Genomic DNA, 21,068 nt, shown 5'->3' with positions numbered 1-21,068 from the left:
GGGCAGGGGGCTAAAATGTTATTGATGGTTATCATAGGTCTGTAGTTCCATGCAAAATGATCCATTTTTAACTGCATCTGTTTTACTGAGCTCATATCGAGCTGCGACCCCTCTTCCTCTTCTTCCACAACCTCTGTGTGTGAGACCTGAGGCCTTCTCAGTCGCGCCTGCACAAAATAGAGGGCGTTTTCACGCGGTGACATGATATGATTGACTTGCCTTGCAAATGAGCGACGGAAAACCGGAGCAGACAGGACAGACTGCAACCAGAGTGGCAGAGTCTGTTTAAGACTGTGAAGAAGATGTGCTGATGGATGAAGATTGTTTAGAGTTTTCAGTTAAAAGAAAAAGTACAGAAACTCAAGTAATCAATGTAAGAACTAACAAGATGTCAAAGAACACAAAGAACAGCTGTTGACAGCAGGTGTTGAGGCGCTGCATTATGTCTTGCATTATGAATTATTTTTTAACCAAAAGATGTTTTGATGTCCATTACCTCTGTATCTCGCTTACCTTCCACAGCCGGGCTGGCTGCTACCAGTTCATCATCATCACCTGTCCATCACCTGCTCCTCTGTTCTTGCCGGACAATAAATGTAATGTGAGTTTAGCTTTACATTTAGCTGAAGTGCTTAAGATATCAGTAATTTGAACACTTTTCATGTAATATGCTCTTCTGCTCTGTCTGTTTCATAACAAACAAATAATGAAATGTACAGTAATGCCACAACATTACATTTGAATCATTTATTAATTACTAACACTGAATGTTAGTGTACAACAAGTCATTAATTAAAAAAAAAAAAAGTCAAATGATCACAGCGCAGCAATGTGGTTGCTGAAATCATGAGCCATGAGAACGAATTAACAGAATAACAGGTACAAATGACACAAATACTACATCCATACACATCCTGATTAAGATGAATGTCTGAATCAGAAACATGTGAAACATGGCTGATGGTTTTTGTTTGATTAACTTAGAGACCAACAGAAGATCACATCTTGTTTCCAGGTTCATTGAAACAAAAACGACTAAAAAGATCAATCTGGCCCTGTATTTCTCAACCTGCTGGAGCTACTGTCTGTTTGACATTACCCTGTCGTATCTTTTCCAGTACAATTTCTATTGAAATGTTGATTTGTTGCCCTCTTGATTTGGGGTAGAGACAGTACTATTGTATTCCATGTGTGTATTCCTGGATCCAGCAAATTGTCCAATTTCATTGCATCAGTGATATGTAAACATTTAAATCCCAGACATGTCTTTGTTGTCATCAAGGCTTCAGGTGAGGTGAGGACCCCACCCCTGACAAAATGTGTTGTCCAGAGAGTGGGCTGACCAGGGGGAGATTCCTGGGCCACTTTTTTGCCTCAGTCTGCCCTTGGATGAACACAAACACTTCACAAAATCAAAATAAACAAAATAAAGTAAGTTCAGATTATCGACAGTATGGAACAAATACAATAAATAAATAAGATAAAAGTTTCATCTTCTTTTTCAAGAATCCAAGAAAAGAAACATTTTCATGTCCACTCAGTCTTATAATTTCTAACTTCACACTGCAATATTCACTGGATTCAAGAGGCCAGAGAAAGCTCTGAATGAGCACAGGCAGAACCTCTGCTGTGTATGGCAGCTCCTTTCAAAACTGTTTCATCATGACTGAAAATGTGTCTTTAGAAATATTCTTTTCATCTACTCATCAGGCAATATTTGTCTTTCTCATGAATACACACACGATAAAACACACTGAAACAAGGAGAAAAAGTAAACAGCATCTTTCTAGGTCCATTTAAAACTTTAGAGGACAGTTAAAGCCTTTGTTTTCTCTCCTCAGTCTCTGTGATGAGACAGTTACAGTAGTTTATCTCATTCATCAGAGACAAAGACTAACTCTGAAGTAAAAGGTTTTACATGTTTGTACATAAAAACATGAAACTTTTTGACGTTGTAAATTGAATGAAAAGTTTTGACTGATGACTTCATTTGAGTTTCTGCTAAAATGTTGAATTAAATTAGTTAAACAACATTTCATTGTTCTCTGCTTAAAACGAAATTGGTCTTTTCTGTAAATGTAGAGACATTTTCAAACAGTCACAATTGAGTGTGGAATTAAATCAAAATATTATATGTAAAAAAGGGGTTATTTCCAGACACATTTTCACTCTGCAGATATAATAACACTGAACAGACTCTTCTATTGGCTCCAGTTGAACCAACACTGATGCTTCATATGTTTGATTGTATGCAAACTCAGTGAGCTTCCTTGTTCCTCAGCTATAAAAACCTCACATCAGACTGTCAGTGGAGTTCACAGCTGCTCACTTTCACCATCAACCATGTTTTGTGTAGCTCTGCTGCTGCTGTTGGCAGCTGGATCCTGTGAGTCTCTCTGGATTTGTCACAGTCAACATTTCTTCTTTTGCTGTTTAACTTGATCATTGATAACAAAACATTTTCTTCTTTTAACAGGTGTGAAGTGTGAACAGTTGACACAGCCAGCCTCTGTGACTGTGCAGCCAGGTCAACGTCTGACTATCACCTGTCAGGTCTCTTATTCCCTGAGTAGCTACTACACAGCTTGGATCAGACAGCCTGCAGGGAAAGGACTGGAGTGGATCAGTAGGGACACAACCGTCAAAGATTCACTAAAGAACAAGTTCAGTATCGACTTAGACTCTTCCAGCAAAACAGTGACTCTAAATGGACAGAATGTGCAGCCTGAAGACTCTGCTGTGTATTACTGTGCCAGAGAGTAACACAATAACACAAAGCATCAGTAGACCTGAACAAAAACCCCTCAGTGCCTGAACACTTGTAACATGAAGCCACCAGAGGAGGAGCCCTCAGACCACTGATGATTTCACACCAGTTCACTGTTGAAGAGAGAAACAGCCTTTGAACATATTTAACAATGACAGAATATAAATGAAACATTTGATGTATTAAAGTATCTGTTCACAGTGATTATATTTAAAGTCCATCAGCATGATTTCAACTGGTTAACGCACTTTGTCTTAAAAAAAAAAAAAAAAAACAAAACAAAAAAAAAACAAAACATAATAAAAAACAGCAAAACACTGGCTCCTTGAGCTTCTGGTCTTCTTCCTGTTTAGGGGGAGGTCAGAGTGGTAGAGATGTGTCAGGAGAACAGAGCCACACCTGAATCCACTTCTCCTGATTGTTCTCTCAGAGGACTGGAGACATCAGTTCTGCCTCTCTCTCCTCCCAGTGACAAACATTCTGCTTTGGTTGTGTTTTGGCTTTTGTTTTGCTTTATTTTGTCACTTTTACTCTTAAATACCTTATAAATGTCATGCACTCATGCACTCACCACACCACTGACACCACTGATCTACATGTCCCACATTAAATGTGTGTATTGTTTATTATTAGACAAATAAATTTACTTTGAACTTTGATTAATTGTTTGGTCTCATTTGTTTTTTTTTATATTTGAGCTGGTTCATGACAAAACCATACATTAATCATACATTAATAATAAGTACTTTGTACTATTGTATAAACATGATGCTGACCAAGCTTAACAATAAAAGTTATTAACAAAGGTAATTAGTGAAACATTCAAGAGGGACTGTTGGAGGATTATGAACCTGAGATCTCTACTGTTTGATTCTCTCTCCTCCCTGTGAGGAGGAGTCAATGCAAAACTCAGATGTCTTCCACCTCTACTTATCTGACTGCAGAGAGGAGGACAGAGAACAGTGGACACACAGTTGAACATGATGGACTATAGGACAGGACTGCTGCTGTTCACTCTCTGCTGGGCAGGTGAAAATATTCACATATCGTATTTTTACATAGTTTTATTCTTCACCCCAGCCTATTTCACTTTTTGCTTTTTATTGTCTTGACAGGTGTCGATGGTCAGACTCTGACAGAATCTGAACCAGTGGTTAAAAGACCTGGAGAATCCCACACACTGACCTGTACAGCCTCTGGATTCACATTCAGCAGCTACCAGATGGCCTGGATCAGACAGGCTCCTGGAAAAGGACTGGAGTGGGTTGCCTGGATTGATAGTGGTAGTGGCAGCAGCAAATACTACTCTCAGTCAGTCCAAGGCCGGTTCACCATCTCCAGAGACAACAGCAGACAGCAGGTGTATCTGCAGATGAACAGTCTGAAGACTGAAGATTCTGCTGTTTATTATTGTGCTCGAGACCCACACAGTGACTGAAGGTGGCTGAGCAGCTGTACAAAATCTTATGGTACTGATCTGATACAAACTACTGCGGAAATTAAATAACTGCAACTGCCTTTCTACACATGAACAAAATATGTTTTCTGAAATGATTTGAAATTGTAAGTGAGTGATGACATCAGTGTAAAAACGATGTTGCAGTTTTTGATATAAAACCACTAGAGGTCAGTCAGGGTCATATTTCTGTCTCCTCTGTTACTAAAAGGAGACTCTCAGATCTGGTGTCCTCACTGATCTGAAATGACTGACACTAAACCTTAAAGCTTCTGCTGGTCTTCTACACTGGATGTTGTCACAGTTCAAACATTTCTACCCAAACAAAAGTCACTTTTGAACATTGTGACAAACTTGGTCTCAACCAACTTTGTTGAATTTCCACCACAGAATCAAAACATCTTACGAGCAGTGACTGCAGCTCCATCTGTCTGTGTCATCACCGTTCATGAGAGAAGACAGCAGTGATCTATAGGGCAGAGAACAAGTGATGGCAGCTTATTCAAGCTTAAAGTTTCCAAACAAAGTGAATTTACATGAACAGCTTTATGCAATAAAACAGCTAATAAAGTTTTCTGTATTGGAATATGAACAAAAGGTAAGTTCATCTGTTCATGTGCAGGAGGAAGTCATATCCCAAACTTTTATTTCATTTGATCTATAAAATATACATTATATTGATATCGTTGGGGAGGAGGTGACTTTTACTAGAACAATGCAAAGTTCCTCTACCACACATACACTTCTACTAGTTCTGTGATATTAACAGGACAGAATCTGCAGCCTGAGGACACAGCTGTGTATTACTGTGTACGTCAACCCACAATTACACAAACCACCAACAGACCTGCACAAACACCCAGCAACACATCTGTGACTCAACCACAAACACGTTCTAAAAGTGAACATTAATACAGACAGTGCTCTCTGATTAATTTATTATGTAGTTGGAACTTTATGGAATTCACTGAATGTTAGAGGGATTTTTTTGCTTCTGCTACATGAGACTGAATCTGACTTCAGTCTACTCTGAAGCAACATCAGTGTAGGAGACACTTAGAGAAACATGATTTTGCTAAATATCAAGAAAATCAAAGCATAATTTAATGTCTTTATTATTTTTGTGCACAGTGATGCCAAGAGAAGAGGGGGAAACATTATTCCTGTTTCCATGAGAGAAGATAAACCAAAACATCTGAAAAATCTAAAAGCTCTGTCTCATCAAGTTTTGAATAATAACATTATTCTTTCTGTAATTTGGAAAGAAAAAAATAAAGATTAAAGATGGCTCAAAAATACAAATCTTACATTGTATGAAAGTAGTTTGAAAAGAAGAAAAGAAGATAAAGAGACAAGTGAAATGCTGATTGATTAAAATGTATTGAAAACACAAACCTGCTGGTTAATGATCAGAATAATACTGTAGATTTTTCCATTTAATGTAAATTCTCAAAGGAACTAACATGAACTGAATGAAGCTGCTGTTTATTGTTGTCCTCAGTTCACAACAAAAATTGTCTTCTCTGTAAATGCAGAGACATTTTCCAAGAGTCACAGTTGAGTGAGTAATAACACAAAGTAAAGCAGGTGATTTCTAATGTTTTCACTCTGCAGATATAATAACACTGAACAGACTCTTCTATTGGCTCCAGTTGGACCAACACTGATGCTTCATATGTTTGATTGTATGCAAACTCAGTGAGCTTCCTTGTTCCTCAGCTATAAAAACTTCACATCAGACTGTCAGTGGAGTTCACAGCTGCTCACTTTCACCATCAACCATGTTTTGTGTAGCTCTGCTGCTGCTGTTGGCAGCTGGATCCTGTGAGTCTCTCTGGATTTGTCACAGTCAACATTTCTTCTTTTGCTGTTTCACTTGATCATTGATAACAAGACATTTTCTTCTTTCAACAGGTGTGAAGTGTGAAGAGTTGACACAGCCAGCCTCTGTGACTGTGCAGCCAGGTCAACGTCTGACCATCACCTGTCAGGTCTCTTATTCTGTTGGTGGCTACTACACAGCTTGGATCAGACAGCCTGCAGGGAAAGGACTGGAGTGGATTGGCAGCAAATATACTGGAGCTTCATACTACAAAGATTCACTCAAGAACAAGTTCAGTATCGACTTAGACTCTTCCAGCAACACAGTGACTCTAAATGGACAGAATGTGCAGCCTGAAGACTCTGCTGTGTATTACTGTGCCAGAGACACACAATAACACAAAGCATCAGTAGACCTGAACAAAAACCCCTCAGTGCCTGAACACTTGTAACATGAAGCCACCAGAGGAGGAGCCCTCAGACCACTGATGATTTCACACCAGTTCAATGAGAAAAATGTGTTTGAACATATTTAGCAATGGAGAAGTTAAAGGAATATAAATGACACAAAGCATCTTTTTACAATGTTCATATTTTAAGTCAATTTGCATGGTTTTGGCTGATAACTACACTGTTTTGTTTTTGTTGGTTTTTTTCCTGTTTTTTTTAAAGTAAAATTTCATTGACACATAAATGATAGATGCATCATACAACTTGGAGCACTGCCAATGAAAATCAAGTTTCTTGTTAACATATCCATATTTGATTTTCTTGTAATAAAAGACATATCATGAGCAAAATAAGCAGTTAGCACCATGGTGAATATTACACCTACAAGGTGCAGTGAAAAAGTTATAGTCTCAAAAAGAACAGATTCAGACAGCCAGAGTTTCATACATTACAAATCTGTTGGGAGGCAAAAGAAACCCAAAACCTTGTCAGTACAGAGAGTGAGAGAGATTGAGGGATTGGGATGAGACACATGAGAGAGGGGAACTTTGGAGTTGTTTTAAACTATGTAAGAATACTCTGGTATTATTTTAATTTAAAAATAAAAAGTAATTTTAAAAGAAAATGGTAAAACTGGGGCTGGATCACATCTACTCTTACTTCCTCACCAAGAAATTTTGGATCTGACCTTGTGTCCTGCCCACAACCACTACTTCCACTAGGTTGACAGGTGAAAGAGCAGAGCATATCAAGATGGTTCGCAGAGGGAACTTCAGAGAGACTCAGCCACATGTTTGAGCCTCAGTCAGACCCAGATGCAGATGAAGAGTCTGATGTGCACCAAAATCGGCAACTAGCAGACGTATCAGAACGGTTAGCATAGTTAGCATCTTTTATTTGTTAACATTGTTTTTTTCACAGATAATTTAAGATCCAGAGATCTGTTGACTAAAATCCTTCATCCGATTAAAATGAACTGAAAAGAACCGATGTAAAAAGTATATCTTAAAAAAGAGCATCTGGCAGGCAGCCGTAACACTAAGACAAAACATAAGTCAGTCATGTGTCAACATTTTAGACATTTCAACATTTTAAATCACATATAACTTTAAATAAACAATTCATAAATAGCAATATGGCCTATTCACTCAAAAGGGAGTGAAGTGTGTGTCTCTATGTTAGTTTTGCTCATTTTCAATCCTACTGGGGTCAATCTGCCCTGATGTCCTCAAAATGTTATGACTGAAAAACAACCACTGAGGTTATTTGACTGGAAGTGTTTCTGTAGAGGCAGCTCTACAACAGCAGAAGATGCAAATAACCTGTTAATCATCACTGTTGAAGATGATGAAAAAATTATTGACATGATTCTGTCTTTGTGAAATAATGAAGGGCAACCAACTTAACTGGAAGATTATTACTCATAAGGTAAACATTCATTTTACATTTTCAGGATTTACTGCTTCATTCTCTCCTCCCTGAGAGGAGGAGTCAATGCAAAACTCAGATGTCTTCCACCTCTACTTATCTGACTGCAGAGAGGATGACAGAGAACAGTGGACACACAGTTGAACATGATGGACTATAGGACAGGACTGCTGCTGTTAACTCTCTGCTGGGCAGGTCAACAGTTTCTCTGGTGGTGATTTTAATTTTCCATCAAAAGCTTCAAAAGACTGAGAAGCAAATGACTTTCTTTTTCTATCTTTACAGGTGTTGATAGTCAGACTCTGACAGAATCTGAACCAGTGGTTAAAAGACCTGGAGAATCCCACACACTGACCTGTACAGCCTCTGGACTCTCATTCAGCAGCTTTGACATGGCCTGGATCAGACAGGCTCCTGGAAAAGGACTGGAGTGGATCGCCTGGGTTCATAGTGGTGGCAGCAGCAAATACTACTCTCAGTCAGTCCAAGGCCGGTTCACCATCTCCAGAGACAACAGCAGACAGCAGCTGTATCTGCAGATGAACAGTCTGAAGACTGAAGATTCTGCTGTTTATTATTGTGCTCGAGACTCACAGTGACTGAAGGTGGTTGAGCAGCTGTACAAAATCCTACAGTCCTGATCTTTACTGATAGACCCCAAAATTCACAGTAATCATGCCTAGTTGGTTGCTGTTGTTTTTTTAATAAACACCTTTCCCCTTTGTATCATTAAAACAATAACATTAAAACTAAATCTGGCCATAATGAAAGATCATAATTAAGCAACAACCTTTAAAATAAATCAATGATATAGAATTTAATAAAACTTGTGTTTTAAAATTTGCATCTTGTAAAGCAGAAGACAATTTATTTCTCCTTTTGCTAAAATCATTGTCCATATTTAAATAAAAGACATTGTATAACATTTTAGGAATATGACATTATATTTTAATTTACATAATGTGCATATAATATGAACACTGCATTGCATTCATGTGTGTGTATTTAAAGCTGCTTATTAACGACAGAGCTCATCTCTCAGTTGCAGTAACCTCACACACTTTGTCACTGTCTCTCTGCACCAGCAGGAAGATTCTTTGGGTGCAGGAAGAGAAATGTGCAGCCGGTTCTAGACAGAAAGGATATTTGATTCTGCCTCCTCTTCTTACACAACAAAATAGAGATTTATTGTTCTTTTTGTTTTGTTGTACAAATGTATAATCATACTTTTTAATACTGAATTTCCAGTTTCATGATAAATATGAAATAAATCAATAACCTCAATCTGATTTGAAAGTGGGCGGTATGGTGGCGCAGTGGTTGGTGCTGTCGCCTCACAGCAAGAAGCTTCTGGGTTTGAATCCTGGGCCTGGGCGTGGCTTCCTCCCAGAGTCAAAAGATGCACATTAGGTTGACTGGTGACTCTAAATTAGCTGTAGGCGTGTGAGTGTGTGTAGGTTGTTTGTCTCTATGTGTCAGCCCTGCGATAGACTGGTGACCTGTCCAGGGTGTACCCCGCCTTCACCCAGCATCAGCTGGGATTGGCTCCAGTCCCCCACCCTCGACCTGGTTTCAGATAAGTGGTCTGGAAAATGAATGAATGAATAATTTGAAAGCAGGAACAAGATGAAAAATCATCTCACTACATAACAAGCTTGGCTGGAACAGAAGATGATTAGAAATGTGAAACATTCACAATTTATTTATTCACAGTGTATTTAATTCATTTATTCATTTTATTAAATGTTGAGATGACAACAAAACAATTAAGAAAAATACCCATAGATGTTGGTTGATTAGAGGAATATATTCGAATATGTAGCTCATCTGCTGATCAGCACAAAGAGTGAAGAGAAACCATGATGACAAGATGAGTTTTTAAAACTCATTTATATGAACTTTGTTTGTAAATTTTCCAGATTTCTCAACCAAAATTAATATTTTGATGTTTTATTTCAGAAAAAGTTTTAGTGGAGCTATAATTTGTTGTTAATTATAAGAATGCACATTTGAAAATTAAAAGTATGTATGAGTCAATAAACTCAACAATAAGTGAGACTTTAATCTAATCCCCCTCTCTCCTCCCTGTGAGGAGGAGTCAATGCAAAACCCAGATGTCTTCCACCTCTACTTATCTGACTGCAGAGAGGATGACAGAGAACAGTGGACACACAGTTGAACATGATGGACTATAGGACAGGACTGCTGCTGTTAACTCTCTGCTGGACAGGTCAACAGTTTCTCTGATCTCGATATGACTTATTTTCATTTATGGTAGTGCAACACATGACATGCATTTCTGCTTTTGTACTGACAGGTGTTGATGGTCAGACTCTGACAGAATCTGAACCAGTGGTTAAAAGACCTGGAGAATCCCACACACTGACCTGTACAGCCTCTGGATTCACATTCAGCAGCTACTGGATGGTCTGGATCAGACAGGCTCCTGGAAAAGGACTGGAGTGGATCGCTTATATCAGTGGTGGTAGTAGCTACATCTACTACTCTCAGTCAGTCCAAGGCCGGTTCACCATCTCCAGAGACAACAGCAGACAGCAGCTGTATCTGCAGATGAACAGTCTGAAGACTGAAGATTCTGCTGTTTGTTATTGTGCTGGAGACTCACAGTGACTGAAGTTGGTTGAGCAGCTGTACAAAATCCGACAGTCCTCATCAGACCTTCATTACCTCACATCACTGATGCCCTCAGTTCACATAGTTCAAGAAAATGAAACAATTAAATCACAGCAAACATATGTTCTTTTGGAACCAGTGATACTTTAATTAGGTTTTACTACTATATTTTTTCGGAATGAATACATCTAAAGAAAAATAAATAGACAAATACATAGCTTGTAATTACAAATAGTTACAAATGCTACATATGTGGAAGTGTGTCTGTGTCAGTGAGAGGACAGAGGAGCTCACATCAGTTCAGCTTCTACATCAACCATGTTCTCTGTAGTTCTGATACAGCTGCTGGCAGCTGGATCCTGTGAGGAGCTTTCAGTGGATTCACACTAATAAACACATGAGAAACACTGAATATTCAGATGAATGATGGAGATAATGTTGATTTGTGTTTCCACAGGTGTGTACAGTATTGATATCATCCAGACAGACTCAGTGGTTGTGCAGCCTGGACAGTCTTTGACCATCAGCTGTCAGGTCTCTGGTTATGCTCTGACTGATGACAACTATGCAACAGGTTGGATCAGACAGCGTGAAGGAAAATCAATGGAGTGGATTTTCACCATCATCACTGGGGAGGAAGAAGTGGCGACTGTTTTAAAACAATGTTATGAGGAACAAGTTCCTTCACCACACATACACTTCTACTAGTTCTGTGACATTAACAGGACAGAATCTGCAGCCTGAGGACACAGCTGTGTATTACTGTGTATGCATGCTGCACAATGACACAAACCACAAACACACCTGCATAAAAACCAAATCAACTATGTGACTGGACCATTAATCTGACTGAAGAACATTGATCAGTAAATTCAGCTTAACCTTTATCACTCTATCAATGATATCACATATTTTTTAATCTGTTTATTTTTTAAATGGGAAAACACACCACAAAGCAAAAAAGTGAACCTATGTCAGGATGTGATATCATATTTCACATGGAAAAAAGGAAACTTTAATAACAGAAGTAATAAAATAAAATTGAACTAGAAATGACTTGTCTGAAATGTCTTTAACAGAAACACTCCATCCCCAGAAAAACCCAGGAGAATCCCACACACTGACCTGTACAGCCTCTGTGCAGTCAGTACTACACGCCCTGAAACAATACTTTTTGATGAATTAAGACACAATATTGTAAATTACTGTGTTAAATGTGTTAAATTATATCATGCTTAAATACATTAACTACTATAGATTTAATCAAAAATTAAAACTAAGTAACTATGTTTTTATTCATATTGTTGCACATGTTTCAGATCTTTTCTGTTAGAGGCTACAGGTTTCTCCATTTCTTCAAACACTGAAGCTATTAAAAGTCTTTTGTGCGAATAATACAAATCAGCGACAAAGTTTTTTTTTTTACACCATTTACCATGATCCCGTCTGCTGTCACTACTTATGTTTGCAGCTAATAAATAAGTCAGCAAAAACATGGATGTGAAAAAGTTCTGCTTAATAAATGTTGTGCTCATATGTCATAGAAAATGTACTTAATAAGGAGTAAACCCAATTTATCAGGAAAATAACTCATCATTTAAATGGTGGATTTTAATCATTGAAAATACATGAAACAGACTTTAAACATGGCTCACAGAAAGTAGCATTCCTGGTTGTTGATCGGTTTCTACGGATGTTTATCACAATTCTTCTTGTCATTTTAATTGACAGAATGTGTTTTGTTTTGTAATAAATTTAACTTAGAGTTTGGTTTGAAAACAACACATTTAGACATAAATAGATCACAGGAAAAGCAGAGATGCAGTAATTCATAAAGTTGTTAAACTGGTCATTTTAAATGATAAAATAAAATGTCATCAAATGACACCAAAACATCACATGTGAAGCAGTAGAGACTTCCTAACATGTTTTCCCTCTGCAGATATAATAACACTGAACAGACTCTTCTATTGGCTCCAGTTGGACCAACACTGATGCTTCATATGTTTGATTGTATGCAAACTCAGTGAGCTTCCTTGTTCCTCAGCTATAAAAACCTCACATCAGACTGTTAGTGGAGTTCACAGCTGCTCACTTTCACCATCAACCATGTTTTGTGTAGCTCTGCTGCTGCTGTTGGCAGCTGGATCCCGTGAGTCTCTCTGGATTTGTCACAGTCAACATTTCTTCTTTTGCTGTTTAACTTGATCATTGATAACAAAACATTTTGTTCTTTCAACAGGTGTGAAGTGTCAACAGTTGACACAGCCAGCCTCTGTGACTGTGCAGCCAGGTCAACGTCTGACCATCACCTGTCAGGTCTCTTATTCTGTTGGTAGCCATCACACACATTGGATCAGACAGCCTGCAGGGAAAGGACTGGAGTGGATTGGAGGTGCACGTATTGGATACGCTTCAATCTACAAAGATTCACTAAAGAACAAGTTCAGTATCAGCTTAGACTCTTCCAGCAACACAGTGACTCTAAATGGACAGAATGTGCAGCCTGAAGACTCTGCTGTGTATTACTGTGCCAGAGAGTAACACAATAACACAAAGCATCAGTAGACCTGAACAAAAACCCCTCAGTGCCTGAACACTTGTAACATGAAGCCACCAGAGGAGGAGCCCTCAGACCACTGATGATTTCACACCAGTTCACTGTTGAGGAGAGAAACAGTCTTTGAACATATTTAGCAATGACGAAATATAAATGAAACATTTGAGGTATTAAAGTATCTGTTCACAGTGATTATATTTAAAGACCATCAGCATGATTTCAACTGGTCAATGCACTTTGTCTTAAAAAAAAAAAACAAAAAAAAAAACATAATAAAAAACAGCAAAACACAGTCTCTCATCCCTCTGGTGGCTCCTTGAGCTTCTGGTCTTCTTCCTGTTTAGGGGGAGGTCAGAGTGGTAGAGATGTGTCAGGAGAACAGAGCCACACCTGAATCCACTTCTCCTGATTGTTCTCTCAGAGGACTGGAGACATCAGTTCTGCCTCTCTCTCCTCCCAGTGACAAACATTCTGCTTTGGTTGTGTTTTGGGTTTTGTTGGCACTCACCACACCACTGACACCACTGATCTACAGGTCACACATTAAATGTGTGCATTGTGTGTTAATAGACAAATAAATTTACTTATTTACTTTGAGCTGGTTCATGACAATACCATACATTAATAATAAGTACTTTGTACTATTGTCTTAACATGATGCTGACCAAGCTTAACAATGGAGGTTATTAACAAAGTTAATTAGTGAAATATTCAAGAGGGACTGTTGGAGGATTATGAACCTGAGATCTGTACTGTTTGATTCTCTCTCCTCCCTGTGAGGAGGAGTCAATGCAAAACTCAGATGTCTTCCACCTCTACTTATCTGACTGCAGAGAGGATGACAGAGAACAGTGGACACACAGTTGAACATGATGGACTATAGGACAGGACTGCTGCTGTTAACTCTCTGCTGGGCAGGTGAAAATATTCATATAACATATTTTTACTTTTTTTTTTTTGCTGTTTTTTTTGTCTCACCAGCCTATTTCACTTGATGTGTTTCATTCTCTTGACAGGTGTTGATGGTCAGACTCTGACAGAATCTGAACCAGTGGTTAAAAGACCTGGAGAATCCCACACACTGACCTGTACAGCCTCTGGATTCATATTCAGCGACTACCTTATGGGCTGGATCAGACAGGCTCCTGGAAAAGGACTGGAGTGGCTCGCCTGGATTCAGAGTGATAGTAGCAGCAAATACTACTCTCAGTCAGTCCAAGGCCGGTTCACCATCTCCAGAGACGACAGCAGACAGCAGCTGTATCTGCAGATGAACAGTCTGAAGACTGAAGATTCTGCTGTTTATTATTGTGCTCGAGACTCACAGTGACTGAAGGTGGTTGAGCAGCTGCACAAAATCCTACAGTCCTCATTATTACAACAATGATTTCACATTTTCTCAAGTTTCTGTCTCCTCTGTCACTACAAGGCGACACTGAAATCTGCTTTTCTCATTGATCTGAACCGACTGACACTCAACTTCACCATCTCACTGTCTCAGAGGGATTTCAAGATAAACAGCTAAAGACTGAAGAAGCTGCTGTTTATTCTGTGTTTGTGAGACTTACTCATTCAAGGTTAGGGTGCATGACACTGATGTACAGATTGTACTTTATAAATGTTCTTTTCAATCATGCATCCGGCAAACTACTTAATGTGAAAAACTGGTCAATCGCACCAAAGCAAAGAGCAAAACTAAACAACATCTTGTTCAACTTCTGTTTTCAGGCCTCTTTCTAAACCATATTGTAGGTCCACTTCAAACCTGTAGAGGGAAGTTAAAGTCTTGTTTTTCTCTGTGTCTGTGATGACACAGTTACAGCAGCTCATTTCATTGTTATGTGCCGACTGAATTTCATGTAGGTGAAACACAGAGTGAGTAGTGCCTCACTGAAATTTTCTAGGCACTGCTATGGACCCATGTTTCCCACCCATTTGCAAAACCCATGTTCAGCAGGCATATTAGTTTTGCTAACATTTCTTCTTTTATCTTAGTGTAACTTTTAATTTGAAAAATCCTATCACTAGACAACAAGCTTGGCTCAGGATATAAATAAAAACAGTGATTTGTGTGCAACCCAAATTATAATCAAAACATTGGTTAATTTTCTGACATGGTGAGGTGACAAAAAAGCAGATTTCATACATGTAAGCAGATGATGGTGAGCTGTTGATTATTTAGCTCATGTGGTGCCTTCTGTTCTCATAGGGAGCGATGAGAGATGACGTAACATTGTAATAACCTGCTGCACAGACAACTCATGGGCTCATCAGACAAACTTTAAAGCAACCGACTTGGAGGAACGACTCCTGAACATTATTTACCCTATTTCACTGTTGCTCTTAATATGTTTTGTGACCCTGATGAGGCCACAAGTCAAACACTGACTGTCCAACAATAAAGTTGTTCTGTTTTAAAGTTATGATTTATTTTTAGTGTCAAATCATTCCTTTGAAAATGAAATGTGAATAACAACAAGGTCAGAAAATCTAAATTTTTTAATTTCATGATGATGTTAATGACAAACTAAAGATAAAGTGATATCTAAAATGTCATGTTTTTGTTTTTCATCATCACAGATACAGAATTCAACACTGATGATCAATCACTTGCATTAAAAGAAATAACAATAACTTATATGATTGAATGAAAGCAGAACAGACTTCCTGTACATGAGCCCCTCCCTCCCCATGATGTCCTGATGCAAATCCTCAGTGTGTGCAGTGTACTTGTGTCCTGCTGACTGCTCTTGTAGTTTGTGTGGAGCATCAGAGGTCACATCTCCAGCCTCAGGATGATGAACACACTCACTCTTCTGCTGGTCGCTCTCTCTCTGTCCTGTGAGTTCTCCTGCTTCTTGATGTGTCATCTTTTATCAGACAACACTGACTGATGGTCAGTCAGTGATACAGAAACCTTCAGAGGTGACTGTCTCACTTCCCTCTGTGCTTCCTCTCTCCTTTCATCTCATCAGGTTGTACAGGTCAGAGTATGGAGTCCATTCCCTCCAGTTCAGTAGTGAAAAGGCCTGGGGAGACTCTCAGTCTCTCCTGCAGAGGATCTGGATTCACATTTAGCTGCTGTGTTATGCACTGGATCAGACAACCTGCAGGAAAAGGACTGCAGTGGATGGGGCGTATTTACAGCGATGCAAGTCGAACTGATTATTCTAGCCAGGTGCAAGGACGAATAGAAATCACCAGAGATAACAGCAACAGCATGGTGTATCTGAGACTGTCCAACCTGAAGCCAGAGGACTCTGCTGTGCATTACTGTGCCAGATACACACACTGGTTAAAGTGAGCAGAGAGGCTTTACAAAAACTCTACAGAAATGTTTCACAGAGACCTACAGGGGGCAGTAGAACATAAGGAGAAGGAGTTTGACTCCAAACACAGACACATGCTGCCCACTGTTAAAACAACAGCTGATGTTGTGCTTTGTGACTTCCTGATTCTCATTGCAGTGAACTTGTGCTGCTTCAACAACAGTAACAGTTACTAATGTTCTCAATATTGTGTTTGAACAGCTGCTGTTAAGAATTTACATTATTTGACATCTATTCATGATATATCCAGTAAATGGAAAGTCCATCAAATACTGCTGAGCAGAATGAATCAAAGATGTTATGATGAATAACATGAACAGCACAAAACACAGTTGTAATCAATATTTAAAATGATGATCTATTTCCAGAGATGTGTGAGATGTGGTGAGTTTCTCTTCCATCTCTACATTTGTGTCGCAGACTGATAGAAAAGGACTAAAAACACTGATGCAAACACTTGAAACTAGACAGAGACTATTTGCTATGAAACCTGATTATTTGGTTGTTTTTTCATCCTGTAACTGGAAAGAAAAGAACAAAAAAATTCCTAATGAGAAACATCTTGATTCACAAATATAACATGAGTATATTTATCAATGAGCTGTTTACATTCGAGTTTCGAGCTCTGAAAGAATCAGTGCAGCAACACCAACATGTGATGAATGTCTGAGCAGAGGAACAGTGGGAAGTGTCAGGTAATAATGTCCTCTCTGTTCACCTGCATGGAGATGGTCTGCTGATGGACACACAGCTGTGAATAAGACAGTGATTGTGGAGCAGGAATAAAACAGCTGATGTCAATCAGCTGATTCAGACACAGCTTCAGTGCTCGGCCTGAACTACTGCAACACTAAACCAAACATAAGTAAAATCACAGTCCACTCCACCTCTCTCCTCCCTGTGAGGAGGAGTCAATGCAAAAGTCAGATGTCTTCCACCTCTACTTATCTGACTGCAGAGAGGATGACAGAGAACAGTGGACACACAGTTGAACATGATGGACTATAGGACAGGACTGCTGCTGTTAACTCTCTGCTGGGCAGGTGAAAATATTCACATATCGTATTTTTACATAGTTTTATTCTTCACCCCAGCCTATTTCACTTTTTGCTTTTTATTGTCTTGACAGGTGTCGATGGTCAGACTCTTACAGAATCTGAACCAGTGGTTAAAAGACTTGGAGAATCCCACACACTGACCTGTACAGCCTCTGGATTCACATTCAGCAGCTACCAGATGGCCTGGATCAGACAGGCTCCTGGAAAAGGACTGGAGTGGGTTGCCTGGATTGATAGTGGTAGTGGCAGCAGCAAATACTACTCTCAGTCAGTCCAAGGCCGGTTCACCATCTCCAGAGACAACAGCAGACAGCAGCTGTATCTGCAGATGAACAGTCTGAAGACTGAAGATTCTGCTGTTTATTATTGTGCTCGAGACCCACACAGTGACTGAAGGTGGCTGAGCAGCTGTACAAAATCCTATGGTACTGATCTGATACAAACTACTGCTGAAATTAAATTACTGCAACTGCCTTTCTACACATGAACAAAAAATGTGATCTGAAATGATTTGAAATTGTACGTGAGTGATAACATCAGTGTAAAAACGATGTTGCAGTTTTTGATATAAAACCACTAGAGGTCAGTCAGGGTCATATTTCTGTCTCCTCTGTTACTAAAAGGAGACTCTCAGATCTGATGTCCTCACTGATCTGAAATGACTGAGACTAAACCTTAATGCTTCTGCTGGTCTTCTACACTGGATGTTGTCACAGTTCAAACATTTCTACCCAAACAAAAGTCACTTTTGAACATTGTGACAAACTTGGTCTCAACCAAATGTGTTGAATTTCCACCACAGAATCAAAACATCTTACGAGCAGTGACTGCAGCTCCATCTGTCTGTGTCATCACCATTCATGAGAGAAGACAGCAGTGATCTATAGGGCAGAGAACAAGTGATGGCAGCTTATTCAAGCTTAAAGTTTCCAAACAAAGTGAATTTACATGAACAGTTTTATGCAATAAAACAGCTAATAAAGTTTTCTGTATTGGAATATGAACAAAAGGTGAGTTCATCTGTTCATGGGCAGGAGGAAGTCATATCCCTCACTTTTATTTCATTTGATCTATAAAATATACATTATATTGATATCGCTGGGGAGGAGGTGACTTTTACCAGAACAATGCAAAGTTCCTCTACCACACATACACTTCTACTAGTTGTGTGATATTAACAGGACAGAATCTGCAGCCTGAGGACACAGCTGTGTATTACTGTGTACGTCAACCCACAATTGCACAAACCACCAACAGACCTGCACAAACACCCAGCAACACATCTGTGACTCAACCACAAACACGTTCTAAAAGTGAACATTAATACAGACAGTACTCTCTGATTAATTTATTATGTAGTTGGAACTTTATGGAATTCACTGAATGTTAGAGGGATTTTTTTTTGCTTCTGCTACATGAGACTGAATCTGACTTCAGTCTACTCTGAAGCAACATCGGTGTAGGAGACACTTAGAGAAACATGATTTTGCCAAATTTCAAGAAAATCAAAGCTGATTTTAATTTCTTTATTTTTGTGCACAGTGATGCCAAGAGAAGAGGGGGAAACATGTTTCCTGTTTCCATGAGAGAAGATAAACCAAAACAACTGAAAAATCTAAAAGCTCCGTCTCATCAAGTTTTGAAAAATAACATTATTCTTTCTGTAATTTGGAAAGAAAAAAATAAAGATTAAAGATGGTTCATAAATACAAATCATACATTGTATGAAAGTAGTTTGAAAAGAAGAAAATAAGATAAAGAGACAAGTGAAATGCTGATTGATTAAAATGTATTGAAAACACAAACCATGAACTGAATGAAGCTGCTGTTTATTGTTGTCCTCAGTTCACAACAAAATTTGTCTTCTCTGTAAATGTAGAGACATTTTCCAAGAGTCACAGTTGAGTGAGTAATAACACAAAGTAAAGCAGGTGATTTCTAATGTTTTCACTCTGCAGATATAATAACACTGAACAGACTCTTCTATTGGCTCCAGTTGGACCAACACTGATGCTTCATATGTTTGATTGTATGCAAACTCAGTGAGCTTCCTTGTTCCTCAGCTATAAAAACTTGACATCAGACTGTCAGTGGAGTTCACAGCTGCTCACTTTCACCATCAACCATGTTTTCTGTAGCTCTGCTGCTGCTGTTGGCAGCTGGATCCTGTGAGTCTCTCTGGATTTGTCACAGTCAACATTTCTTCTTTTGCTGTTTAACTTGATCATTGATAATGAAACGCTTTCTTCTTTGAACAGGTGTGAAGTGTGAACAGCTGACACAGCCAGCCTCTGTGACTGTGCAGCCAGGTCAACGTCTGACCATCACCTGTCAGGTCTCTTATTCTGTGAGCAGCTACTACACACATTGGATCAGACAGCCTGCAGGGAAAGGACTGGAGTGGATCAGTAGGGACACAGACGTCAAAGATTCACTAAAGAACAAGTTCAGTATCAGCTTAGACTCTTCCAGCAACACAGTGACTCTAAATGGACAGAATGTGCAGCCTGAAGACTCTGCTGTGTATTACTGTGCCAGAGAGTAACACAATAACACAAAGCATCAGTAGACCTGAACAAAAACCCCTCAGTGCCTGAACACTTGTAACATGAAGCCACCAGAGGAGGAGCCCTCAGACCACTGATGACTTCACACCAGTTCACTGTTAGGGAGAGAAACAGTCTTCAGCTCTTTTGAAAGTTGAACAATATTTAGCAATGAAGAAGTTAAAGAAATATAAATAACACAAAGTATGTTTTCACAATATTAATATTTAAAGTCAATGTGCATTATTTGAAGTAACTACACTTTGTTGTAGGTAACATTTCATTGACACCTAAATAATAGGTTGTTTGAAAAGTTGTTTGTTGTTGTACTAATGTACCATCATGCTTTTTAATGCTGAATTACAGGTTTCACAATTCACACAAAATAAATAAATAACTTTAATTTAATTTAAAGAAAGGAACAATCTGAAAAATCCTCTCACTAGATAACAAGCTTGGCTGGATCAGGATATAAATAAAAACAGTGATTTGTGTACAACCCAAATTATCATCAAAACATTGATTAATTTTCTGACATGGTGAGGTGACAATAAAGCAGATTCCAAACATGTAAGTAGATGATGGTGAGCTGTTGATTATTTAGCTCATGTGGTGCCTGCTGTTCTCATAGGGAGCGATGAGAGATGACGTAACATTGTAATAACCTGCTGCACAGACAACTCATGGGCTCGTCAGACAAACTTTAAATCAACTGACTTGGAGGAACGACTCCTGAACATTATTTACCCTATTTCACTGTTGTTTGAATATGTTTTGTGACCCTGATGAGGCCACAAGTCAAACACATCAGTCTGTCCAACAATAAAGTTGTTCTGTTTACTGCTGGTGTTGCTGGAGTTCTTTAGACTTTTCTTTCTCTGTGCACACTGGAAGTAGGTGAAGCTTTGCCAGAAACATCTACTTTGCATCTACAATATTGTCTGAGGGACACAAACCATCAACAGACCTGCACAACTACCCAGCAACATGCCACTCAACCACATAAACACACCTATTTT

The 21,068-nt window shown here is 38.9% G+C and overlaps 1 protein-coding gene and 1 long non-coding RNA gene across 2 annotated transcripts in view; both read left to right on the top strand.

Moving 5' to 3' along the window:
• The window catches only part of LOC139618228 (uncharacterized), a 28,054-nt gene extending 19,940 nt beyond the window's left edge, over positions 1 to 8,114 (top strand). The window contains exon 3 of the long non-coding RNA XR_011689704.1: positions 7,980 to 8,114. This is a non-coding gene — a long non-coding RNA (uncharacterized lncRNA). The remainder of the gene's footprint in view (positions 1 to 7,979) is intronic.
• A 2,094-nt stretch (positions 8,115 to 10,208) lies between these two features.
• LOC139609133 (uncharacterized) lies at positions 10,209 to 18,429 on the top strand. Its single transcript, XM_071463392.1, has 4 exons — positions 10,209 to 10,549; positions 11,024 to 11,130; positions 14,133 to 14,376; positions 17,540 to 18,429. The coding sequence occupies exons 1-4, from the start codon at positions 10,209 to 10,211 to the stop codon at positions 17,895 to 17,897; spliced, it is 1,050 nt and encodes a 349-aa protein (XP_071319493.1). The 3' UTR covers positions 17,898 to 18,429.
• Positions 18,430 to 21,068: the final 2,639 nt, after the last annotated feature.

The sequence above is a fragment of the Trachinotus anak genome, unplaced genomic scaffold, assembly GCF_046630095.1.
Source record: "Trachinotus anak isolate AG129_WGS33_773 ecotype Australia unplaced genomic scaffold, CSIRO_AGI_Tana_v1 ptg000003l, whole genome shotgun sequence".
Lineage (NCBI taxonomy): Eukaryota > Metazoa > Chordata > Actinopteri > Carangiformes > Carangidae > Trachinotus > Trachinotus anak.
The sequence above is the reverse complement of the archived record's forward strand: the minus strand, read 5'-3'. Positions and strand labels throughout refer to the sequence as shown.